The sequence below is a fragment of the Podarcis erhardii genome (assembly GCF_964252035.2).
Source record: "Podarcis erhardii genome assembly, chromosome: 7".
NCBI classification, from domain to species: domain Eukaryota; kingdom Metazoa; phylum Chordata; class Lepidosauria; order Squamata; family Lacertidae; genus Podarcis; species Podarcis erhardii.
This window is the reverse complement of record NC_138511.1, coordinates 78,680,328-78,703,610: the sequence shown is the minus strand read 5'-3', so window position 1 is coordinate 78,703,610 and position 23,283 is coordinate 78,680,328. Positions and strand designations below refer to the sequence as shown.

The following is a 23,283-nucleotide window of genomic DNA, read 5'->3' as shown; positions in this document are numbered from 1 at the left end:
TCTTACAGTTAGCTACTAAGGGGTGTGTGTGCCCCCCCCCCCCGCAACAAACAAGCAAACTAACTAACTAACTAACTTCTGGTGAGTTCCCCCACCATTTCTCCCAGAAAAAAACCCCCACTGACATTAGTAATAATAAAAGGGGCAGCTGCTCTCAGCTGGGAAAGCTTCAAACTTCTGCACTCGTGGGATTTTCCTGGTTTCACTATCTCAAAGCTGGTTCCCTGCAGGCCGGGTGCCCCCCCCCCAACCGCCCCGCTTCTTTCGGCCTCTGATGTCACAGCTTTTGTTTTTCCAAAGCAAAAGCCAAAGCCAGCGAGCAGGGTTGTAAAACTTGTTTGAACACCAGGAAGGCAGGAGGAGAACCGCTTGCAGGCTCGACATTGCAAGCGGAAAGTCAGCAGAAGAAGTCGTTCCGGCAGCTCAGCGCACGAGGGGTCTTGCGCGCCCGCGCGCGCCTTGGAACCGGAGGGGGTCCTCTCTGTCCAATAGCCCGAGAGCATCGGGGGAAAGCCTCCCCGTCAATCCAGGTGAGTGACAGGCAGCTAGCTGTTAGAGTTAAGCAAGGAGCCAGGGTGGTGCGGAGAGGGAGCCAGGAGCTGGGTGACATAGGCAAGGGAACGATCCAGGATGGGGGCGGAGCAAGGGAGGGACACTCAGGGAACCAGGAAGGACATTAGGACAACCTGGGAGAGACACCCATCATCATCTTCGCCACCATCATTTTTCCCTATCTGGGATCACAAGGGACAGCATCTGCTTGGACTGGGGGCGCCCTCAAACTTGGGATCTTGTTTTTCACTTATCTGTGGTCTCTTTTCCTGGGATTGACTGAAGACCCGGGCGCCGGGGTCACCCCCTGCCCTCCACCCCAAGAAACTGAAGGTTTTGCTTTGGGACAGATTCCCCCTCCCTACACCCCCGGAGTGACAAGGCCCAGAAGAAAGTGAGTGTCAAGAAGTGTTGACCTTGGATTAGTGGGGAAGGTTGTGTGGCTTTCCCACCCCCCCTGGGGAGGAATAGGGAGCAAATGTGCTTATTATTGTCGTTTTTCTGGGTTTGTTTTCTCTCCAAATGGGGGGCATTTTTCCTGCTCCCCTGCAGTCAAGTTTTAATTTGGGGAGAGGGGCAGGAAAGGGCAAGCAATAGGGGGCTAGTCCCCCCCCCAATTTCTGGAATCTTATCAAATGAAGGCTAAAATGACTTTCAGGACAGACTGAAAGAATCTGAAATGGTGGGGAGCTGGTGGAAGCCAACTTTGTTCTTTATTTTTGAACTGTGACAAAACTTTCCATCAGTGCACGGATTGTTTGTGGGATTTGCAAACACCATGGGGGGGATTCCATATAGGAATTGGGGGGGGGGTGTGTGCAGAGGTTAAGCGCGTCAGTTCTATGGTACGCAAGAAGAGTCTCAAAATATGGGTTGTGGAAAGGGATTGTTTTTAGAAGTGAGTGGGAGTGCTTTTCCTGGAAACGTTAGGGCCTGGTGTGTGTTTGTATCACTTGGGTGGTGCAGAGAGGGGTTAATTTTAGAGGGGTTGAAGATCAAGAGCGTGCCAGGTACAGGGAAAAGGTCACCGGTGTTGCGCCATAAGGAAGTGGGGTTGGACGTGAACCAGAATAGGATCTTTCCTGCTTGTCTAGTGCAGTGTACACACTATACCATGAGTAGGCAAACTAAGGCTGGATCCGGCCCAATCGCCTTCTAAATCTGGCCTGCAGATGGTCCGGGAATCAGTGTGTTTTTACATGAGTAGAATGTGTGCTTTTATTTAAAATGCATCTCTGGGTTATTTGTGAAGCATAGGAATTTGTTCATTTCCCTCCCCCAAAATATAGTCTGGCCCTCCACAAGGTCTGAGGGACAGTGGACCGCCCCCCTGCTGAAAAAGTTTGCTGACCCCTGCACTATTCGCTTGACCAATTCCTGCACTTGGCAGAGAGTCCTGGGAGCTGTAGTGTACTCTCCGCAGTGCTATAATTCCCAGCACCCACAACACACTACAGTTTCCAGGATTCTTTAATGGGGTGGGGGGATGTACTTTAAATGCACAGCAAAAATCAGGTCAGTGCAGCCAAACCCTTATGTTGTACTCCACTGTTAGTTTATGGCAGGCGTGGGCAGCCCATGCCCAAATGTTAATATGGCCCTCGGTCTGATTTTGGAAGCTTCTTTGCAAGTGGTCAGCTCAGACCTCTGACAAGTGCAATCTGGCCTTCCCCTGGACATTCACTGGATGCGGAGGGGTGAGAGAGAAGGGGTGGCAAAAGGGGTACCCCTGCCTCCACTGGCTTTAGTCCTGTCCACAGTTGACATGCAGCCCCCTACAAGGGGAATGCACAGCCTCCAACATTTCTCCGATGAAAATAGGGACGACCTATTCAACAACAACAACAACTTTATTATTTTATACCCTGCTCATCTGACTGGGTTGCCCTAGCCACTCTGGGCAGCTTCCAACATATATAAAAACATAATAAAATATTAAACATCGGAAAACCTCCCTATAGCAGGGCTGCCTTCAGCTGTCTTCTAAAGGTTGTATAGTTAGTTATCTCCTGGACTTGGGAGGGTCTCATAACTCCATACCCTCCAGCTTTTCTCTGATGAAAACAGGGATATTCTAAGGAAAAGCGGGACATTCCAGAATCAAACAGAAACCAGGATGGCTTCTGTAAATCCGGGACTGTCCCTGGAAAATAGGGATGCTTGGAGGGTCTAGGAATGCGGCCATCGGCTCTGACCCACCTCTGCTGTCAAAGGCAACATGGCACTGAATGCCAGTTGCTGGAAATGGCAAGTGGGAGAAAGCAATGTCCCATTTTTCCCAGGAGTGGGGGGCCTTGCAATGACGAAAGCACACGGTACACAGTTAAACATGGAAATCGCTCTGATGGCTTTGAAAGAAGACTAGACGGATTCATGGAGGAGAAGGCTTATCAGTGGCTACTAGCCACGATGACGGTGCAATGCCTCCACAACCGAAGGCAGTCGTGCTTCTGAATTTCTAGCTGCTGGAAACCACAAGAGGGGAGAGATGCTGTTGTGCTCAAGTCCTGCTTGAGGGTTTGCTACAGGCATCTGAGTGGCCACTGTGAGCACAGGAAGCTAGATAGAGGAGCCATTGGCCACCCAAGCCACAGCTATTATGTTCTTAATCAGCTAGGATCTCCCTAGTGGGACCTACAAAAGAACATAAGAAGAGTTTGCAGGATCAAGTCAATGGCCCATTTAGTCCAGCAGCCTATTCTCACAGTGACCAGCTAGATGCCAATGGGAAGACCACAGACAGGTCCCTTTTAGTTCCACAATTCCATGCGTTGCAGGCAAGTTTCTCTCTTACACTGAAGGAAATCCTTTCTGACGCTTGATGTGCCGTGATACACAGATAGATGGATGCACTGCTGGTAAACTGGGAAGTGTTTACAAAAGGAAAATCCAGATGGCTGTGTTAGTTGATATGCAAATGCATGCAGATTTAATGAGTGAGGACCCCATTCAAGAAGACGCATGATTAATTGACCAAGCTGTCTTCTGTCAAGCAACAGCCAAAGCAAAAGCAAGCACAGGTAACACTCGTTCTCTGCGGGTTTGGCAGAATAAACTGGGAGGTTGGATGGTGGGTTTTCCTTCTTCCAAGGGCTAAGGGAGTCCAAGGGGTGCCATTTAAGACTCCAGGAGAAGGCAATGAGCCAAATTTCCAGTGAGTTTTAAAGGCCCCTTTTGGATTATGTTTATTTATTTAGAGCATTATTATTATTATTTTATTTTCAACCTGCTTTTCAGTTTTAAAAGCCTTCCAAAATGGGTTTCATGTGACTGCTTAAAATACCATGGTGCCTGCTCACAAGCTTGCCATCTGAAAGATGAAAGACGAAAGACGAAAGGAAAATGGGTTGGAGAGGGAAGGGGGCGAAGCAGTTTTTATTGCAGTTATGACAAACAGTGTGTGTTTGTGTGTGTTTTAAGAGTATTTGTTAGGATTTCTTTCATTTTTTACTTGAACCCTTCTAGATTTTGAGATATTCACCTACAGTAGTGTTTCCCAAACTCGGGTCTCCAGCTGTTTTTGGACTATAACTCCCACCATCCCTAGTTAGCACGACCAGTGGTCATGGATGATGGGAATTGTAGTCCAAAAACAGCTGGAGACCCGAGTTTAGGAAATGCTGACCTAGAGAGTCTGGCTTTGTTGTTGTTGTTGTTTAGTCGTTTAGTCGTGTCCGACTCTTTGTGACCCCATGGACCAGAGCACGCCAGGCACTCCTGTCTTCCACTGCCTCCCACAGTTTGGTCAAACTCATTCTGGTAGCTTCAAGAACACTGTCCAACCATCTCATCCTCTGTCGTCCCCTTCTCCTTGTGCCTTCAATCTTTCCCAACTTCAGGGTCTTTTCCAGGGAGTCTTCTCTTCTCATGAGGTGGCCAAAGTATTGGAGCCTCAGCTTCAGGATCTGTCCTTTCAGTGAGCACTCAGGGCTGATTTCCTTAAGAATGGATAGGTTTGATCTTCTTGTAGTCCATGGGACTCTCAAGAGTCTCCTCCAGCACCATAATTCAAAAGCCTGGCTCTAGGCTTCTTCTTTGTCAGATATGAGGCAGAAACCTAGCAGGATAAGGGCCCTGTTTGCTATGAACCCCTTTTCTCTCCTTAAATAGTCTGCAAGGCAATTTCCTTGTGGACTATGAACAAACAAATATTTAAAAATTATTATTACTCCTCTGGGTTTTGAGAGCTTAGCACAAGCTCTTTCGCACCAGAACACTTAGAATTGCCAGATTTCCCATTTAGCCCTGCTCCTGTGCCTTCTTCAGCAGTGTACAGCACAATCCTGACAATATTCCTTATTTATTGATGTGTAATTTTTGCTGTCCTGACAGACGCCTCATTACTTTTATTTTCTCTGCACTGTCCTTACGCAAGTCATTTGCTGCTTCAGACAGCCTAGAGGCAGTAAGGCTGCAATTGTTTGTAAACTCAGAAGTAAGACCAACTGAATTACTCCCAGGGAACTGGGGTTAGGATTGCAGCCTTAATTTGCAGGCATTAGCGGGCGATAATGCTAAATCTTCATCCTGTGAAAGCCTTGCCTTCTTTCCGCAGTTCAACCTGCCACTCAAGCCTCAGGAGCAAGATAATCTGGTTTCCCCCCTCCTGTTTAGTTGCCAACCCACCTTATCTGAGGCTGCGCACAATGCTGCACATTTAAAGCACATTCCCCCTCTGCCAAGAAGCCTGGGAACTGTAGCTTCAGCTCAAAGAACTATAATTCCCAGCACCCTTGACAAACTTCATTTCACAGGTTACTTTGATGGAAAAATGTGCCTTAAATGCAATTTGAACGTATGGTGTGCACATAGTCTGCATTGCCAACTGTTCTTTGTTTTCATTTTGGTGTCAGTGCTTTTGTAAAAGGGTTTACAGTATGTATGATGTTGCTACCTTTCTAAGCTGCCTTGAGGGCCCTTTGTTCGGAAAAGCGAGGTGAAGAAAAGGATAAATCAATATCCCATAAGAATAATTATACTCAAGCCATCAGCACAGATTAAACATTCACCTACAAACACCGCCTCCCCTTGTTTCTTAAGCAGAGGGATTTATACCTTTGCCACGCATGCAAACAACATGGGGCCAGTTTTAATCCTTCATAACAAAACGCTCTTGTCAGCATGTAGATCGAATCAGAGTTGGCCAAAGATGCTTCTGAGCCATAGTCACATGCAAAGGATGCTGTTGAAGCTTTAGAGTTGTGGTATCTTGCCGCTGAGGAAAGAGAGGGAGGAGAAAGATGAGCTAAGAAGGAGCATGTGGAGGAATACATGTGAAAAACTGTACAATTGTGTCTAGTTCAGCTGACATACAAGTTCCTATTCAGCTCAGGACCAGGTTGTTTGAAAGACTGCCTTATACACCCTGCAAATTGGAAATTGCAAGGCCGCTCCACAGTGACTCAGAGCAGGGCTTTTCCTGTGACTGCCCCTGTTCTGTGGTACAGTGGGACCTCCGTTTTCAAACGTCTCATTTGTCGAATGTTTTGGAAGCCAAACGTCAAAACCCTGGAAGTGAATGCTTCCATTTTCGAATGTGCCTTGGAAGTTGAATGGCTTCCTAGGCATGTTTCTCATTTTTTTCAGTTGAATTTGCCGACAGTCCTTTGATCCTCGGTTTTTGAATGTTTCGGAAGTCGGAAGTTCTTTCGGAATGGATTACATTCAAAAACCAATGTTCCCCTGTACAGCGTTCCTGCTGAGATACAACAGGTGGCTGCTATCTGCACTTTCCAGAAACTATTAAAAACAGTTTTGCTAAGACAGGCTTTCTCAGCTGAATAAATGGGTCTTTTACCATGATTGCCCATTTGTTAGGGCTGTAGTCTTGTTTTAAATGTATTTAATAGAATCGTAGAATTGAAGGGATCCCGAGGATCATCCAGCCCAACCCTCTACAACGCACGAATCTCAACTAAACCAGTGTTTCTAACTACTTTTAATTGTCTTGTATGTAAATCATATTGAGATGGTGGTTTAGAAAACTATAAATAAATTATTATTAATAACAATAATAGCAATAACTATTTATGTATCAAGGTGAACATATTGTAATGTGTGAACACCCCACAAGGGTTTCTGTCACCCAGGGATTGTACCCAATTAAGCAGAGCTGCTAAAAAATTACTGGAGCTAAATTGGCCATGCCCATTGATTCCAATGGGTCTTCTCTGAGTATGACTAATGTTGGACGCAACTCCAGGCTTCTGCCCCATTTTCATGTAGTTTCTGCCGAGTCCAGTCTCCTTCCTCTCTGTTTGATTCCACTTCTTCCTTCTGGAAAAACAGGACTTAATAAGGCGGGCCCCACCTAATTGTGGGTGAGGCACTGAGCGAGATTGCTGACAGAAGAACTTACATAAAACAGTTTACCTTTCTTACCATATAAAAGAAGCCGTGGAGGAGGCATGTTTGGGAAGGGTTAGCAACTTGCTACATATGTATGGACTAGTCTGCTAAGACTGTGCCCTCTGCCAGCCCTCACCCACCTGGCTCTGCCTGTCTGCCTCCTCCGCCTTAATCTCAGTGTTGCCCAGCTAAAATCCCTGTGCTATTTTTCATGGCTCACCATGAACTTTCCCCTTGTTCTCCTAGAATGGCAGTACGGTGGTACCTCTGGTTGCAGATGGGATCCGTTCCGGAGCTCTGTTTGGATCCCGAGATTTCCGCAACTGGAGGGATCGCTTCTGCGCATGTGTGCACGGCAAAACCCAGAAAAATACTTCTGGGTTTGCCGCGTACATATCCCGAAGGAGATGTAACCAGAGGTGACTGTAAGTAGAGGTACCACTGTAGTGCCCACCTGAGAGGTGCCAGAGCTGAGATCTAGTGAGCTCCAGATGAAATCCTGTTTTCAGAATATAATATTAAAATCCACATCACAAACTTTAAGATGCCTGAGCAAAGTTATGGTGCCCTTTTAATATCAACCCAGGCAGAGTATATTGGAAACAGGCAGCAGGCTTCTTCATTGCATATCTTTAGGCACCGGGCAAAAACATTTCTCTTCAACCAGGCATTCTTTTTAATGAGTTTGTGAGAGGCGGGGATTACTGGCTTTTTGTTTTATTATGTATTATATATCTTGTGTTCTCATGTTGTATTTCCATGCTGTGAACCACCCTGTGATTTACAATGAATACAAATAATAATAATAATAATAATAATAATAATAATAATAATAATACAGACAGCACAATCATTAACTCTGCAGCAGGTTTTTGGGGTGAGGGGGTGGGGTGGAAGGGCTGCAGGCCTGGCCCAAGATTATTCCCAATTTCCCAAACTTCAGCTCAAATCCCGCTTTCAGGCCCTCTCTGACCAAATGCAAGCAGAAAGACGTGTCATTCCAAAGGCTGGGAAGAGACCTGTAGCTGTTAAGGACCATGGAACTCGTTTGCTGTGTGGTCACAGGATATGCAGCCGGCCTTGCAACAAACGTCCTGAAAAATAGGAGAAGTTCCCTCAGGTAGCGTAGCAAGGGAGCCTCGCCCATTAGGACAAATGGAGCTCTTCCTCACCAGTCTCATTCTGCCTCATCCACCTGCCTTCTTATTTACAGCCAGTCCAAGGGGTGGCTCTGGCTGTCAGCTTCTTCCTCTTTAACCTCAGTGTTGCTTTTGCAGAACTCAGCAGGCAGGAGAGTTGGGGTCAATCTACAATTAGTTGGCTCTGCTTATTTATTGGCCCTGTCTCCATCTTCTGTTGACCTCCCTGCCTTCCCCACTGCTGGTCTCCAGGAGGACTGAACCCAGGTTTTTCTGCATGCAAAGCAGATGTTCTTCTACGGTGCCCTTCTTCATTTGTGAGCTGGAGCGATGAGAAACGAAGTGTCTCTGAAGGCATGCTCTGGCTGTCAGCAAGCCCTTGTGCTGCCTCAGCAGACCTCCTGGCTGTGTTCAGTTCCTTTTCATTGGCATCTTACCCGCTTCTGTGGAAAAACCTGACCTTGCTGTTATTTTGGTCCGATGTGAAAGCGTCTCTTAGCGAAGAGGGAAACAAGCCGGGAGAGAGAACTAGGAGAGATAAGTGGGCTGCTGAAGTGGTGGGTCTCTGCCTCCGCATTCCCACTTGAGGTAGCAACAGCCCACAGCTTGGAAGGCTTTCAAAGGGCACCGGACAAATTCATGGAGGAGAAAGCTATTGGATGACTACCAGCCGCAATGGAAATGCTCTCCACCTCCACTGAATGTGGCACTGGACATTTGAATGCCAATTTCTGGGTGTCACAAGTGAGGAAGATGCAGCTGTGCTGGGGGGCTTCTTGTGGGTTGGCTGTTGTGAGAACAGAATGCTGGACTAGATGGGCCTGCGGCCTGATCCAGCAGCCAGACTCTTCTTAAGTCAGGCACTCCCAAAACTCGGCCCTCCAGATGTTTTGGGACTACAACTCCCATCATCCCTAGCTAACAGGACCAGCGGTCAGGGATGATGGGAATTGTAGTCCCAAAACATCTGAAGGGCCAAGTTTGGGGATGCCTGTCTTAAATTCTCTCACCAGACATCTAAAGCAAACTTGATGTTGTTATTAGGTCATCATTTGCATACAACATTTCTCTGATGAAAATATGGACGTCCTATTCAGTCATCATTATCATCATCATCATCACTGCTTTTTTTCTGGGGGGATGCAGGGGTATGCATACCCCTAAACATTTTGTGAATCTAAGTTTGGCCTCATTGAAGGACAGTATTTCAATATGAGTAGGAAAATGAGAGTACCCCTAAACATTTTTAAAGAATGAAAGCACTGATAATAATAATAATAATAATAATAATAATAATACCCCGCCCATCTGACTGGGTTGCCCTAGCCACTCTGGGTAGCTTCCAACATATATAAAACCATAATAAAACATTAAACATTTAAAAAACTTCCCTATATAGAGCTGCCTTCAGGTGTCTTCTAAAGGTTGTATTGTTACTTATCTCCTTAGCTTGGGGGGTCTCATAACTCCATACCCTCTGATGAAAATAGGGACATCCTAAGGAAAAGCGGAACATTCCGGGATCAAATCAGAACCGGAATGGCTTCTGTAAATCCAGGACTGTTCCTTGAAAATAGGGACACTTGGAAGGTCTACAGTTATCTAAGAGGTCTCCCCCCCCCCCAACCCTACACATCTTGCAGAGGAAACATCTTTATTATTCTCACACCAATGGAGACTTGGGCAGCCAGAGTTCTTTTGCTATTACACGGGAAGCTGCTTCAGACTAGGCCAGACAGTCTGGCCCAGTGCTGACTACTCTGACTGCCAGCAGCAGCTCCTGAGAGGTCTGAGGCCGTCACACTTTCCCAACCACCCTTTTCAATGAAGACGGCGGGTGCTCATGTGTCACCAAAAAATCGGAAAGGCGTCACCAAAGAAGACGCCGAAAGAGGATGCAGATTTGCATGGAAAGTGTGCGTGCTGATGTTTATGTATGGATGCAAATCTATAAATATTTAATAGACTCTAACGAACAGAAATAATTGCATTTTCTGCCTCAGGCAATGAAATATCTTAAGCCAGTCCTGTCGCTGATGTGGTGTGTAATGTGCTGCCCTGAGTGCGTGAGCACAAGATACCCGTCAAGGATAGGGTTTCCCATGTCTGGGGTGCAAATGTGGCCCTGCAGGACTCTCTCTATGGCCCCCACAATGGCCTCTCTCAATCTAGGCCACACCTCCTTTCCTCAAACCACGTCCCTCAGTGACCCTGCTTCCAGAAAGTGGTGTTGGGGGATGAGTGTTCAGACCCCTGGGCTCTCACTTGTGGGGTGCTTCAGGGTTCCGTCCTCTCCCCCATGTTTTTTAATATCTATATGAAGCCGCTGGGAGAGATCATCGGGGGGTTTGGGCTGGGTGTTCATCAGTATGCAGATGACACCCATCTCTACCTCTCTTTTAAATCAGAACCAGTGAAGGTGGTGAATGTCCTGTGTGAGTGCCTGGAGGTGGTTGGAGGATGGAGGGCAGCTAACAGATTGAGGCTGAATCCTGACAAGACAGAAGTACTGTTCTTGGCGGATGGGGCGGGTGGGAGTGGAGAACTCCCTGGTCCTGAATAGGGTAACTGTGCCCTTGAAGGACCAGGTGTGCAGCCTGGGAGTCATTTTGGACTCACAGCTGTCCATGGAGGTGCAGGTTAATTCTGTGTCCAGGGCAGCTGTCTACCAGCTCCATCTGGTACGCAGGCTGAGACACTACCTGCCCGTGGACTGTCTCACCAGAGTGGTGCATGCTCTAGTTATCTCCTGCTTAGACTACTGTAATGAGCTCTACATGGGGCCACCTTTGAAGGTGACCCGGAAACTGCAATTAATCCAGAATGCAGCAGGTAGACTGGTGACTGGGAGTGGCTGCCAGGACCACATAACACCGGTCCTGAGAGATCTGTATTGGCTCCCAGTACATTTCTGAGCACAATTCAAAGTGTTGGTGCTGACCTGTAAAGCCCTAAACGGCCTCGGTTCTGTATACCTGAAGGAGTGTCTCCACCCCCATCATTCAGCCTGGACACTGAGATCCAGCTCCAAGGGCCTTCTGCCGGTTCTCTCATTGCGGGAAGTGAGGTTACAGGGAACCAGACAGAGGGTCTTCTCAGTAGTGGCGCCCACGCTGTGGAACGCCCTCCCATCATATGTCAAGGAAATAAGCAGCTATCCTATTATTAAAAGACATCTGAATTAAAAGACATCTGTTTAGGGAAGTTTTTAATATTTAATGCTGTGTTGTTTTTAACACTCGATTGAGACCTGCCCAGAGTGGCAGGTCAGCCAGATGGGCAGGGTATAAATAAAAAATTATTATTCTTATTATAACATGTCTGTTAGGAACCACTAACTCCAGCTGTTGCCCCTGCGCAAGGGCAAGGGTCAGGGCCCCTGAATATTCCACAGCCTGCCAGGCCCTGCTCGGCTTTCCCACAGCTGTGTTGGGCCCTGCCAGGCCTACCTGCAGCCCGCAGAAGGCTGCACTGGCCTGCACTGTGTCTCAAGATGCCAAGGGCACCAGTGGGCATGGCACAAGGTCACACCGGCTTGCACAGCATCTCCTGATGCTGCAGGGACTGGCACGGTTTAGCGGAAGGTGGCACTGGTCTACCCAGTATTTGGAGATGCATGGGATGTCACAGGTGACATGTGGCATCACATGCGCATGCTGGGCCCCTTAGGGGCAATTTGGCATTGGTGCATTCAAGGTAACACGGTGTCTAGCCCTGCCACTAGATTATCTCAGGCAAAGGAAAGGCGACAGCAGGCTGAGAAGCAGTTGGGATTCCCTTGGCCTTTGGTGCAATAGGAATTTCCTTTTCTTTCCTCTTCCAGGCTTCTGATAAGCTTTTCTTCTTCTTTCCCCTAAAAAGAGTAAATTGCAGGGAGTCCATTATGGGATGCTGACTTTGACATATGAAGTCCCTGAGGGCTTGGCCCCAACTTATGGTAATGAGTTGCAATAAACAGGGCTGGCCTTCTACCTTTGCGTAAGACAGGGAGGGGAAAAATACTTAGCACTCATGGGGTGTGTTTCAGAAGTTGAGGGCATTACACCTGTTTTTATCTATTCATGACTTAAAATATTTGTGCCACACCTTTGGGGTCCAGAATGTACTAAATGACAGATAATGCTTTTAAAAAAAAATACACAAAGAAAAGAATGAACAACAGCAAGCTAAAACCACACTGCAACAAATGGCACCCCCTCACTGTCGCCGAATCCACTTTGGGCTAGGAGAAAAACTCAGGACAGGTTTATGGGGTGCCTGGAGGGGAACACCGCCCCCGCCATGCAGTTGAAATCGTTCTGCTCATGCAAAGCGCATCTTAGCTCTACATTAAATGCAGCCCTTGGTGACACCAATCCTTTGGCAGTTATATATCAAGCAAAAACCACCTCTGTGGTCTTTCTGACACCTGCTGAAGATCATTTCAAACAGAGATTTTTATCCCTGTCTGTACCTGTATTGGATTTGAAATTGTTTTCGTGCATGAGTTGTTGTTTTTATATACACGTAACTGTTTCTCCCTTGCTTTTCGCATGCGGGATTATTTTTAGCGTGGCTCTTTCCTGCTACGAAACCACGGGAAATAATTCCCAAACAGAATCACAAGTCAGTAAAGAAATAGACGACGCTGGTGACTAAATAACAAGGGGTCTTTGTTATTATCATTTATCCTCACAGCAGATATCATGCCTTGTTGAGCGATGGTGCTCCAGAACTCGGATGCCATGGGGGTGCTGAGCCAAGCGGAGCTGTGCCCCTTTTCAACCAAATCGGAGAAGGATCGCCTGGAGGATATGCCCAAGTGCCAGTCACCAGACAAGGAGGGGTCCCCAGCCCAATGTAGCATAGAAGATGCCCTTTCTTTGGAAGGCGGCTCCAGTCCAGGCAGAAACTCCAGTGACGGGATGGAGGAGGATGAAGCCAGCAGCACAGAGAGTGCCCAGAATGGGGTGAGTGGCAGCAAATGTCTAGGGTCTCATTTCTCATCTGAGGCTTAATTGGCTTTTGAGCCTTTTCCTTCGTCAAGCGGGAGAGCGGTGTTTTTAACAGAAACGACAGGGGTAAATATGCATTTGTATTTGCTAGGGGCTGCCTCCTCTGCTTTCACTGCTCGCCAGCCCCATATGCTTTGCAAGCAGAAGGTCCCAGGTTCAATCCCTGCTATCCCCAGGCAGGGCTGGGAATGTGCCCTGCCCAAAACCTTGGACAGCTGCTGCCAGTCAGTGTTGACAATACTGAGCTATAGACGGAACAATGTCTATAGGCAGCTCCTAATGTTTTTCTTTTAATCAAACAATGGGTAGAGAAGTGCAATACAGAAAAGGTAGCTAAAACCACACAATCAGATACTCTGGTTTCTCTTCCGATCGTACAAATCTTTCGCCTTTTATTAAAACGACACAATCAGCTAATGGGGGGAAAGTCTTCAGTAGACACTGGAAGATCAACAGAGATGAGGCCTGCTAACCCCAACTAGAAGGGAGGTGGGCCCACAATGTTAACTGCACAGCTCCCAATGAATACAAACCATGCATCCAAGCCATAGGGGCCACAAACAGTGACCCAGAAGACTCAGTGTTTGGGCAGAGATTGGGGCTGCCAGTGCAAATTTTTGAGCATTGGAGTTATATAGTTCGGGAGCTCAATGGTAGAGCATCAGCTTTGCATGGCTACTGTGAGGACAGGATGCTGGACTTGGTGGGCCCTTGGCCAGATCCAGCAGGACTCTTCTTAAGTTCTTATGTGGCAGCTAACCAGAAGCCCTTTTGCCACTGATGCCTAAAACCATTAGTCTGGGTGTTGCTATAGAGAGGGAAGTGAGCCGGTTTTTCCTCCTCTCTCTATGAATCTCATCTGTGTGGAGAATGGTCAACACCTCCTCTTAGTTTCCTACTATAGTCGTACCTTGGTTCTTGAATGGAATCCGTTCTGGAAGTCTGTTCGACTTCCAAAAACGTTCAAAAACCAAGGAACTTCCTGCACTCAATCGGAAACCACGGAAGCCATGTCGGATGTTTGGCTTCCAAAAAATGTTTGCAAACTGGAACACTCATGTCTGGGTTTGCGGCGTTCGGGAACCAAAATGTTCAAGTTGCAAGGCGTTCGAGAACCAAGGTACGACTGTATGTAGTCACTGGAAGGATTCCCAAGACAGAAGTTTTGGTTTTCAGGTATGGTTAGGTCTTCATAGCTCCTAGTTAAGTACCAATTGGACAAAGGGGTAAAGGATGGGAGCAGGGCTGGGAGGAAGAGTTCAGAAAGAACAAAATCTCTCCTCTCCCGAAGGGACTAGTGTTAATCTCTTGCCTTCCAAGATGACATTTTCAGTTTCAGTTTTGCAACCCTGGTAGGGAAACTCAGCCACACCTTTTAGCACAGTTATTGGGACACACCGTAGCTCAGTGCTGGAGCACCTCATTTGAACAAAGATGGTCACTGTTTTGATATGCACCTGGTACCTCCAGTGAAACGGAAGTCCATGGTTAGACGCAGCAGCAATGCTCTGAATACCAGTTGCTGGAAAACACAGGAGGGGAAAGATGCTCTTGAGCTCAGATCCCGAGCTTTCCCAACTTCTTCTTAAGTTCTTTTTTATTTCATATTCTTTATTGAAAAATAAAAAGTACAAAATTACAAGTGCTCAAAGTAAAAGAAGTCATAAAAAGAAGAAACAAGAAATAGCACCCGTGTAGGAAACAAAACAGAACAACAACAAAAGATATAGTGTACATTACAAAAGGGGGGGTGTTATTGTAGTTAACCAGACCTTCATCTAATATGGCATTTATAACAAATATTATTAAATTTGTCCATGGCAAATCTGTGTTTGTACACAACTTGCTCATGTGCAGCAAGTTTGTACATATCTGTACATATCAATCCAATCATTAAAGGGAGTTGCATTTTTATTTTTTCAGTTCATCAATACCAGTCTTTTTGCCGTACTAAGGGTACGGAGAGTTCCACGTCTTCCGTATATACTGTAATTCAAAAGGATATTTTCCTGTGCAAATTTAAGATTGCTCCATACAGTCATGTTGATTGGCTCTATTACCTCCTGCCAGAATTTTTTCAATGTAGGACGTTGTACAGATGTATGTTTTAGCTGACATCTCCAGCAGCTAGATATAGGCCTTTCTTAAGCTCTTACAGTGCGGGGTTCAGAACCACCCACAGGGTTTTGTTTGTGTGAACGCAGCCTGCACGTGTACATGCAAACCCTGATTTATATATTGTGTTTCCCTTCCCAGTACGAGAGTCCCCAAACAGGAAGAATAGGCTGCAGCACGAAGGAGAAGCAGCTGCGGCCAACTCACACTGTGAGCAAGATCTCGGCTCTTGAGAATCGGATCAAGGAGCTGCATCACCGGAAGAAGGAGGTGAACATTGAGGTACGCCTCAGTCTCCTACAATCCCCTCCCTGTTTTGCGAGGAAAGGGGTGTCTGATGGGTGACAATTGGCACCTGTAAAACCGGTATGGTGGAGGCACCACACCCAGGCAGGTGGGGAAAGGCTTGAGGCACGTCACAGATACATAGAGAGCAGGACCTGCTGGTTCTGCAGAACGGGGCATCCCTCGCCGCATGGTGTTTAGTTCCCAAGGTGCTCTCAGGAGCGTTCTCTAATGGTCAGATCAGATCAGGGGAGCCTGGAAGTTAGAACTTCCCCTGCATTCCTCGATTGCTCTTATCCCATGATTCCACTTGCCCGTCTGCCCCCTGGTGGTTGTGTAGAGGTTGGCCGGCCGCCAGTCAGGATGTTTGGACACCTTGCCTCTGACATGGCCCCCTTCCCCAGCAGATGGACCTGGAAGGAGCTTTACTGCAAGGAGAACTGAAGGAGGAGAGGCAGGAGCTGAGAAGGGAAGAGGAGCGGCTGCTGGAGCTGCAGAAACGCCTCGTGGAGACGGAGCGCAGGTGCCACGCCGAAAGAGAGAAGGTGAGGCCTCCTCTCTTAAGTCTTCCTCTCGTCAGCCTCCAGGGGCCTCTTCAGGCTGGTGATTTATTGCGGGTGTGTTTTGCAACATGTGGATTTCTCCTGCTTTCGTTTGTTCTGAGGTGCCCCTTGGATGCCTCTGCATGATTGCTGTCCGGAAGGGTGGAAGTGCAACAAAAGCAGGGCAAAAATCAACTGGGACATAGAATCATAGGATTGCAGAGTTGGAAGGGACCCTGAGGGTCATCTAGCCCAACCTGCCCCTGCAGTGCAGGAACATTTGTTATGTGATTTCAGTAGGAAGTTGCAGGATATGCACCGATTGGAAATAAAACAGTGCGACCTCCCCGAAAGTCAGATCATGTGTGGTCGCCCTGATAGCATCATCCTGAGCTGATGATGAATGGCACAGGTAGGATGGGTAGGATCACACCCTTTCTCTGCCAGCTTTGTTTTCCCTGCTGGGTAACTCTTCCAGTTGGATGAATCTCCCCTCCTGTGTGATGGTGGGAAGGTCCATCAGGACTGTGGGAAGGGGAGGGAAGTTTTGCATTCTTCATCTCCCTGCAATCTCCCTTCTGCTGCTCAGTTGATTGGTGAACAGGTGAAAAAAGGTGGCGGAGGATGGACTGCAGAAAGAAGGTAACCTGTATCTGGACCCTCCTGTCCTTCTTACTGCTCTGCTGATCAGTGGGAGGGTATGTTGTGGGTCATGTAAGATCAGGCAATGGTCCGGAAGCAGCTCGGGCAGTGGACCGATTGCACACCTCTGATCAGAGAATGTGCAAAATGTAGTCGACATATGCACATTCCCCAAGGGCAGTTGGCGAGTATGTCTGTTGATGGAAATGTACATTATTCTCTCTTCCTGGAAAGATTATATGCACATTCCCCATGAGGCCTGGTGAATGTGCACAATGCCCAGTTGCTATGCACATTAACCTCTCAGTGCACATTCCCTTTAAAACACGCACACGCATGTTATGGATATATATACCTTCCACTCAAGGTAACTGTTTATACATCTGATGAAGTGCACTGTCGTCCAGGAAAGCTTATGCCATAATAAATTTGTTAGCCTTTAAAGTGCCACAAGGCTCTTTGTATTTTGAGATTGAAACTGAAATTCAAAGGCTTTCTCATCTTCCCTTTTGTTATTCCCCACTTTGGCCTTTTAGTGTTATATAATAAAGCAAAGCCTAAGTTGACAGAAAAGCGGTGTTTGGCTAAACAAAAACAAAAATCCACCGCACCTACACACAGAATGCAGGAAGGACTGTAGCCCATTGGTAGAACATTTGCCTTATAGGCACAAGGTCCCGGGTTCAATTCCTGGCATCTCTAGGTAGGGCTGGCAAAACTCCTGCCTGAAACCGTAGAGAGCCACTGGCAATCAGTGAAGACAATACTGGGTTAGATAAACCAGTGTAAGGCAGCTGTCCATATTCCTACTTAGGTTTTTTCTTGTCCTAGACTCAGAGAACTTAAAATAGGAAGGGAACCCAGGGGTCATCTAGCCCAACCCCCTGTAGTGCAGGCCACCCCCACTGTCTCCCTGCTTGTCTTAGGTCTCTCAGCTTTTTGTGTGTGTGGTAGGGGAAGAAATGGCAAATGGTTGCGTCCTGCCCTGAGGTCATTTATGATGACAGGTGCAATAGATATTTTCTTCCTATATGAATAAAAACGCAATGCTGTCATCAAGTACCCCACATCACAGGACTTCTGCATAACAACAACAAGCTGTCGCCAGGAATATATATGCTTAAAAAGCTGTCCTTCCGAAATCTTCAAAACTACCTGTAATTAAGTAGTGCAAGGAACTTAACAGGTAGCTGACACACAGGAGGGTGCTAAATCTCCACCTTGATATCCAAAGTCTGCTCCTAGCAGAGCACAACACCTTGTTGATGGGCTGGGAGGTCAAAGTGCCTGAAGCAGTGAGGAATAACAGCACAACAAGAAGGAAGAGAACACAGGGAAGGAGGAAAATGTTGATTACCGTATTTTTCGCTCTATAAGACACACCAGACCACAAGACGCACCTAGTTTTTGGAGGAGGAAAACAAGAAAAAAAATATTCTGAATCTCAGAAGCCAGAACAGCAAGAGGGATCGCTGCGCAGTGAAAGCAGTAGTCCCTCTTGCTGTTCTAGCTTCAGGGATAGCTGCGCAGCCTTCATTCGCTCCATAAGATGCACACATATTTCCCCTTACTTTTTAGGAGGGAAAAAGTGAGTCTTATAGAGTAAAAAATACGGTACTTAGCAACTAGTTATATATTTCCATTCCCCAGTGGGAGAAGAGGAAGGGCCATAGTTCAGCGGTAGAGCATTAGCTTTGCATGCAGAAGGTCTCAGGTTCGAATCTCAGCATCTTCAGGTAGGACTGGCAGGGACTCCTGGAAAACCCATGCTGGGCAGTGTCACCAGTGTGATGGACCAATGTGTCTGACTTTGCACAAGGCAGTTTCCAATCTTCCCATGCTGGCAAAAGTGATGGGTAGACTGAATCCAGGTGACCCTACCCTGAACTGCACTCCTGCCTGCACTCTGAAGTGTTGCAGCCTGGACTTCGCCTTTATTTCATCAGTGAGAACTTGGCCTCCCAAGCGGCACTTATCGCAGCGCCGATCACAGTTGGGAAAGGAACGCCTAATCTGGTAACCTGCTAGGTGGAGCAAAAGCGGCTGGATATTTGCTGCCCATGGAGATGTAGTAATGCTCTCCCTGCCCTCCTTTTCGGCAGGAGAAGGCGCGGCTGCAGAGAGAGCGTCACAAGGTAGAGGAGCTGCAGCGGCAGCACGCTGAATCACAGATCCACCTGGACAACCAGCCCGAATCCATGCGGGAACGGATGCAGAAGCAGCTTCAGGAGGTGAGTGCGCAGCAAGGAGCTGCCAGAAATAGGTCTGGTATGGCGGCATGCAAAAATCAGGTCAGATGGTGTGATTTCTCTCTTTGGTTGCTACCACTTCAGATTGCAAGTGGGGCAGATGGTGCGATTTGAAGGCATGCATCAAACTCTGCTTATAGGAAGATAGGCATCAGGGAGAGAAGGGCTCTAGCCTAGACCTTTAGGGAAGGGCAGTGGTTCACTGGCAGAACACATGTGTGCAAAAGATCACAGGTTCAACCCCCAGGTACAGTTAGGAGAAACCTCCTGGCTAAGACCTTGGGGAGGTGCTACCAGTCAGTGTGGGCAGTGCTGAGCTTGATGGGCCCAATGGCCTGATCAGTATGTGTTTGCATGTTTCTAATCGTGTTCTTTGTGCCGTGTGCATTTCAAAATGTGGTTTCTCCCCACCTACAATCTCCAAGTGGTGAAATCTAGGACAGGCTCCCCTAATTAGGGGGCTTTGAATTGCTATCAGCCCCCAATACCACAGCTGGGTTGGGTGGGAGTTGTGCTCCAAAACATCTGGAAGGCACCAGGAGGTTGGGAAAGGCTGGTCTCCACAATGCAGGCCTAAAAAAATCCAAGCCAGGAAGAAATTTCTACTGGCTTGCAAATTGTGGGAATCTGGCAGGTAGCATAAGTTCCCTGACCACTGGGTCCTTCTGGCAATAAGCGATGAGACCCAGAAGTCAGTATAGACTCTGGTTCTATTCCCAGACATCTGAGATGCTAGATGGAGCCCTGAGATGCTATGAAGATCTGGAGTTCCAGCAACTGGAGCGGGAAAGCCGGTTGGAAGAGGAGAAGGAGGCCATCTGCCAAGCTCTGGCCCAAGAGATCACTCAGCTGCAGAACAGCATCAACCAAAGGAAGGTAAGTGGCAGTCCTGATGACCCACAAATCCAGTTCCAGGCTTTGTGCTCACCCTGTAGTAGCCTTCTCTGACCTGGGGCCCTGACAGTGCTACTTGGGAATTGTAGTCCAAAACATCTCAGGGGCACCAGTTTGGTGCAAAGGCTGCTGCAGTGCTTTTCTTTTCAGGATGAGGAGGGACATTCCTATCCTGCTATTTTCATGTGTGCAGTATTTATTTCTTACACATTTATTCTTTAAAAAGTAGCACGGTTTTTTGTTTTTTGTTTTTGTGCTCCAGGCTGCTTTGCCAAGGCAACGGCAAACAGATCTGGTACTTCTGTTTCCCTTTTGTTTTCTTTTGACTGCACACTTAAATCTGGTCCAATCAGTAGATCGACCAACTGAAATTTTAGTTGCTCAATTGATGCAGGCATCACTTTTGAACTAGTGGTGCCAGCTTTTAATCAGAGGGATCAAGACTTAGAGGCTCTTAAGTATATTTTTGAAGGGTGTTATTTGTCTTTCCCCCCCTACTGTGATATGTATAAAATAAAGGATGAGAAAGAAGATGGCCTTTCCTTTCAATAAAGGAGCATTGTTAGACTGTAGGATAGCACACAATTCACCTGTTCACCTTTTGCTTTCTAAAAAAGATCCATGTTTAGCTTGGGGTATTCTGCACACTTGATAGTTAAATCTGTGAAAAGGCAGATGAGTCATCAGCTAAGCGTTATTTAACTAGTCAATAACCTTGGGGTTGTGTTTTTGCTTCTACTGCACCTGACCACGACACAAGAGGGGCTCCCTGTGTATAATTATTCTAGGTGCAATAGAGCTCTGTGTAGCCCTGAAGTCTGAGGATTCTAACTTGGTTCTTGCCCCCATATCCAGAGGACGGTGCAGAGGCTGGAAGGACAGGCCCGTTTGACACAGGAGCAAATGGTGGGCGAGAGCCAGCGATTTGCGCAAGAGAAAGGCGAGGCCGTCAGGAATCTCAACGCGGTAAGGAATTCCCAGGAATCTCGGCGCAGCAAGGAATTTCTGGCTGAAAGCCAGGGAAACACCTAGGATCCCAGGTTCCCTGTTCTCCCACACCAGTCCACTTCCCATGCCCAACGATAACAACTAATGCAAAGTGTTGCTTTCAGTTCCCTGCCACTAAGCTTCTTTCTGGGGATGGAAACCAGAGGTTTTGGCTCCTAGGCTTCAGTGGTGGCTGGTTCCATTTGGGACTCGGTGGAGCAGAAGACAAGGAAACCCAGCAGTAGGTGGCGCTAGACCCAATGGCAATGGAGGAGACCAGGGGTTTTATTGTGAGGAGGAGGGGCACTAAATACACCGTGATGCTATTATCATACCTTCCAACACATCAAGGTGAAAAACCAGGATATGTGTCCATGCGAGTCACGTTACCCTCATGAGAGTGGGGCTCCAAAAGACAGTTTTTCCAGGGCTGTGCTCCTGCATGGAAGCACAGTGTCGAAAAATGCGTATTTTGGAGTGCTGAGTGAGATCATGGCCCCCCAAAAGCATTTTCAAAAGCAAGATTATGGCACCCAAAACTGTGTTCTCACACAAAAAAATTGGGTATTCCAATTTTACTGGGACAGTTGAAGAGTACCTATTATTTGTGGGTGAACCGACAGCAGGAAGACGTGGGGTGGTGGGAGGAAGGGAAATGAATGGGGCACCAGATCTGTTTATGGGTCAAGCTGACCTGAAGCAACATTTGCAACTGGACTTTGCCTGTCTACAAAACTGACTTGTTGTCAAAACAAAATTAAAAAAATCCTTCCAGTAGCACCTTAGAGACCAACTAAGTTTGTTATAGCTATGAGCTTTCGTGTGCATGCACACTTCTTTAGATACACTGAAACAGAAGTCACCAGACCCTTATATATATATATATATATATATGAATTGTTAACGTTCTCGGTATAGGAGAAAAATCGCCTAATGGACATGGGCCCGGAGTATTCGGAGGACGGGGGAGAGGACTCCTCTGAAAGTAAGCAGGGTGTCACTCAGGTAAGCCCTTTCAGGTACTCCCTTTTGTCTCTCCATCCACCAGTGCCCATCCAAGACCAAGTCCACTTCCAGACGGCCTGCTTATTGAGTGGTCATCCTGATTTGTGTGCATAAAATTTTGTGGGGAGGTTATAGGGTTTCTTGAGCATTCGTTTTGATTTTTCTTACAGGGATGTTTTGCAACATTGCCTTGAGCAAATGTTATTTATTCCCCACCTTTTGGTGCATTTCTTCATCACTTTCCTTACTGTAAAAAGTCCAGTTGTTTTTGGAAAAGGGTTTGTTTTACAAGAGCTCCAAATCTATTTTAATAGCGCGACCGGTGATGGGATCCCACCTGCAAATTAGTGACAGTATGAGAGTGACCCAAGTTTCCCATCAACCAGGATTGTGTGGGTTTTTTGTACCCAGGTGGGTGCACAGTTCAAAAGCGCAGCCTGCTATTGTTGCCCAGGGGTGGCAGAGGGGGACCCCAGATCTCAGCTCTAAAGTTGCTGCTGTATAACAGGCAGAAATTCTACTTTCCTCCAGCCTAGCGATCCCTCATTTTAAAACATTGCCATTGAAGTATTTGCATGGCTGTTTTAATTCCTGCTTTAATCTGTGCATTGTGCTAATGTATTTCTTTTAATTGATCTGATCTTACCGTATTTTTCGCCCCATAGGACGCACCGCCCCATAGGACACACCTAGATTTTTTTGGGGGGGGGGAATAAAGAAAAAAAATTATTTCCCCCCAAGGCACGGGGCTGGCATGGGGGAAAGCCCGAGCTTCCCCCGACCCCAGCCCCCAGAAAAGGCTGCTGCCTGCAAGCCTTGTGAGCCTGGCGGGACCTCCCGCCGGGCGCGCACGGCTTGTGGACATCTGCCTGAAGCACGGGGTGTGCTCTGGAGGGCGCCCCGTGCTCCGTGCTGCAGGCTGCTGCCCGCAAGCCTTGTGAGCCCGCGGGAACTCCCGTGGGGCTTGCAAGGCTTGCGGATAGCTTCCTGAAGCCTGGAGAGGCAGAGGGGTCGGTGCGCACCGATGCCTCTTGCTCTCCAGGCTTCAGCGAAAGCCTGCATTCGCCCCATAGGACGCACACGCATTTCCCCTTCATTTTTGGAGGGGGAAAAGTGCATCCTATAGGGCGAAAAAATACGGTACGTTTTTACTATTGCTGTGTTTTAGATTGCATTATAAACTACTCCTGGATAAATATTATTATTTATTCAAAGTTACTTATTTATTCATTATCTATCTGTGCACCCAACATCCTCAAAGAAGCCCATGGCTGCAAGCAACCATGCAGTAAAACAATGCAGCGTAAAATAGAATAGAATAAAATAGAATAAAATAAAATGTATTTAAAACAATCTGAAAACATTTTGAAAGGAGTGGCCTATAAATAACTTGAATAAATGAATGGTTCAAATCTAAGGGAGGCTGTGCCTGTTGAATTTCTGCCTGTTGCATACAGCAGAGAAACCAGGGCAAGAGAGAAGGTGCCACTGTAGTGCATGAACCAAACACAAGTGTCATGGAGAGGGGGGC

General features: G+C 47.2%; 1 protein-coding gene across 4 annotated transcripts in view; it reads left to right on the top strand.

The window, feature by feature from the left end:
• The first annotated feature begins 351 nt into the window (after window positions 1-351).
• The window catches only part of PHLDB3 (pleckstrin homology like domain family B member 3), a 35,900-nt gene continuing 12,968 nt past the window's right edge, over window positions 352-23,283 (top strand). Inside the window, exons 1-8 of one of the 4 annotated variants that reach the window (XM_081869028.1) lie at window positions 352-530; window positions 12,717-12,988; window positions 15,290-15,430; window positions 15,838-15,978; window positions 18,720-18,848; window positions 19,587-19,742; window positions 20,616-20,726; window positions 21,666-21,752. In XM_081869028.1, the coding sequence (XP_081725154.1) occupies window positions 12,740-12,988; window positions 15,290-15,430; window positions 15,838-15,978; window positions 18,720-18,848; window positions 19,587-19,742; window positions 20,616-20,726; window positions 21,666-21,752 (1,014 nt within the window). In that variant the 5' untranslated portion in view covers window positions 352-530; window positions 12,717-12,739. Of the gene's footprint in view, window positions 531-664; window positions 947-12,716; window positions 12,989-15,289; window positions 15,431-15,837; window positions 15,979-18,719; window positions 18,849-19,586; window positions 19,743-20,615; window positions 20,727-21,665; window positions 21,753-23,283 lie in introns of those variants that run through there. The other 3 variants (XM_081869025.1, XM_081869027.1, XM_081869026.1) reach the window with 3 other exon arrangements.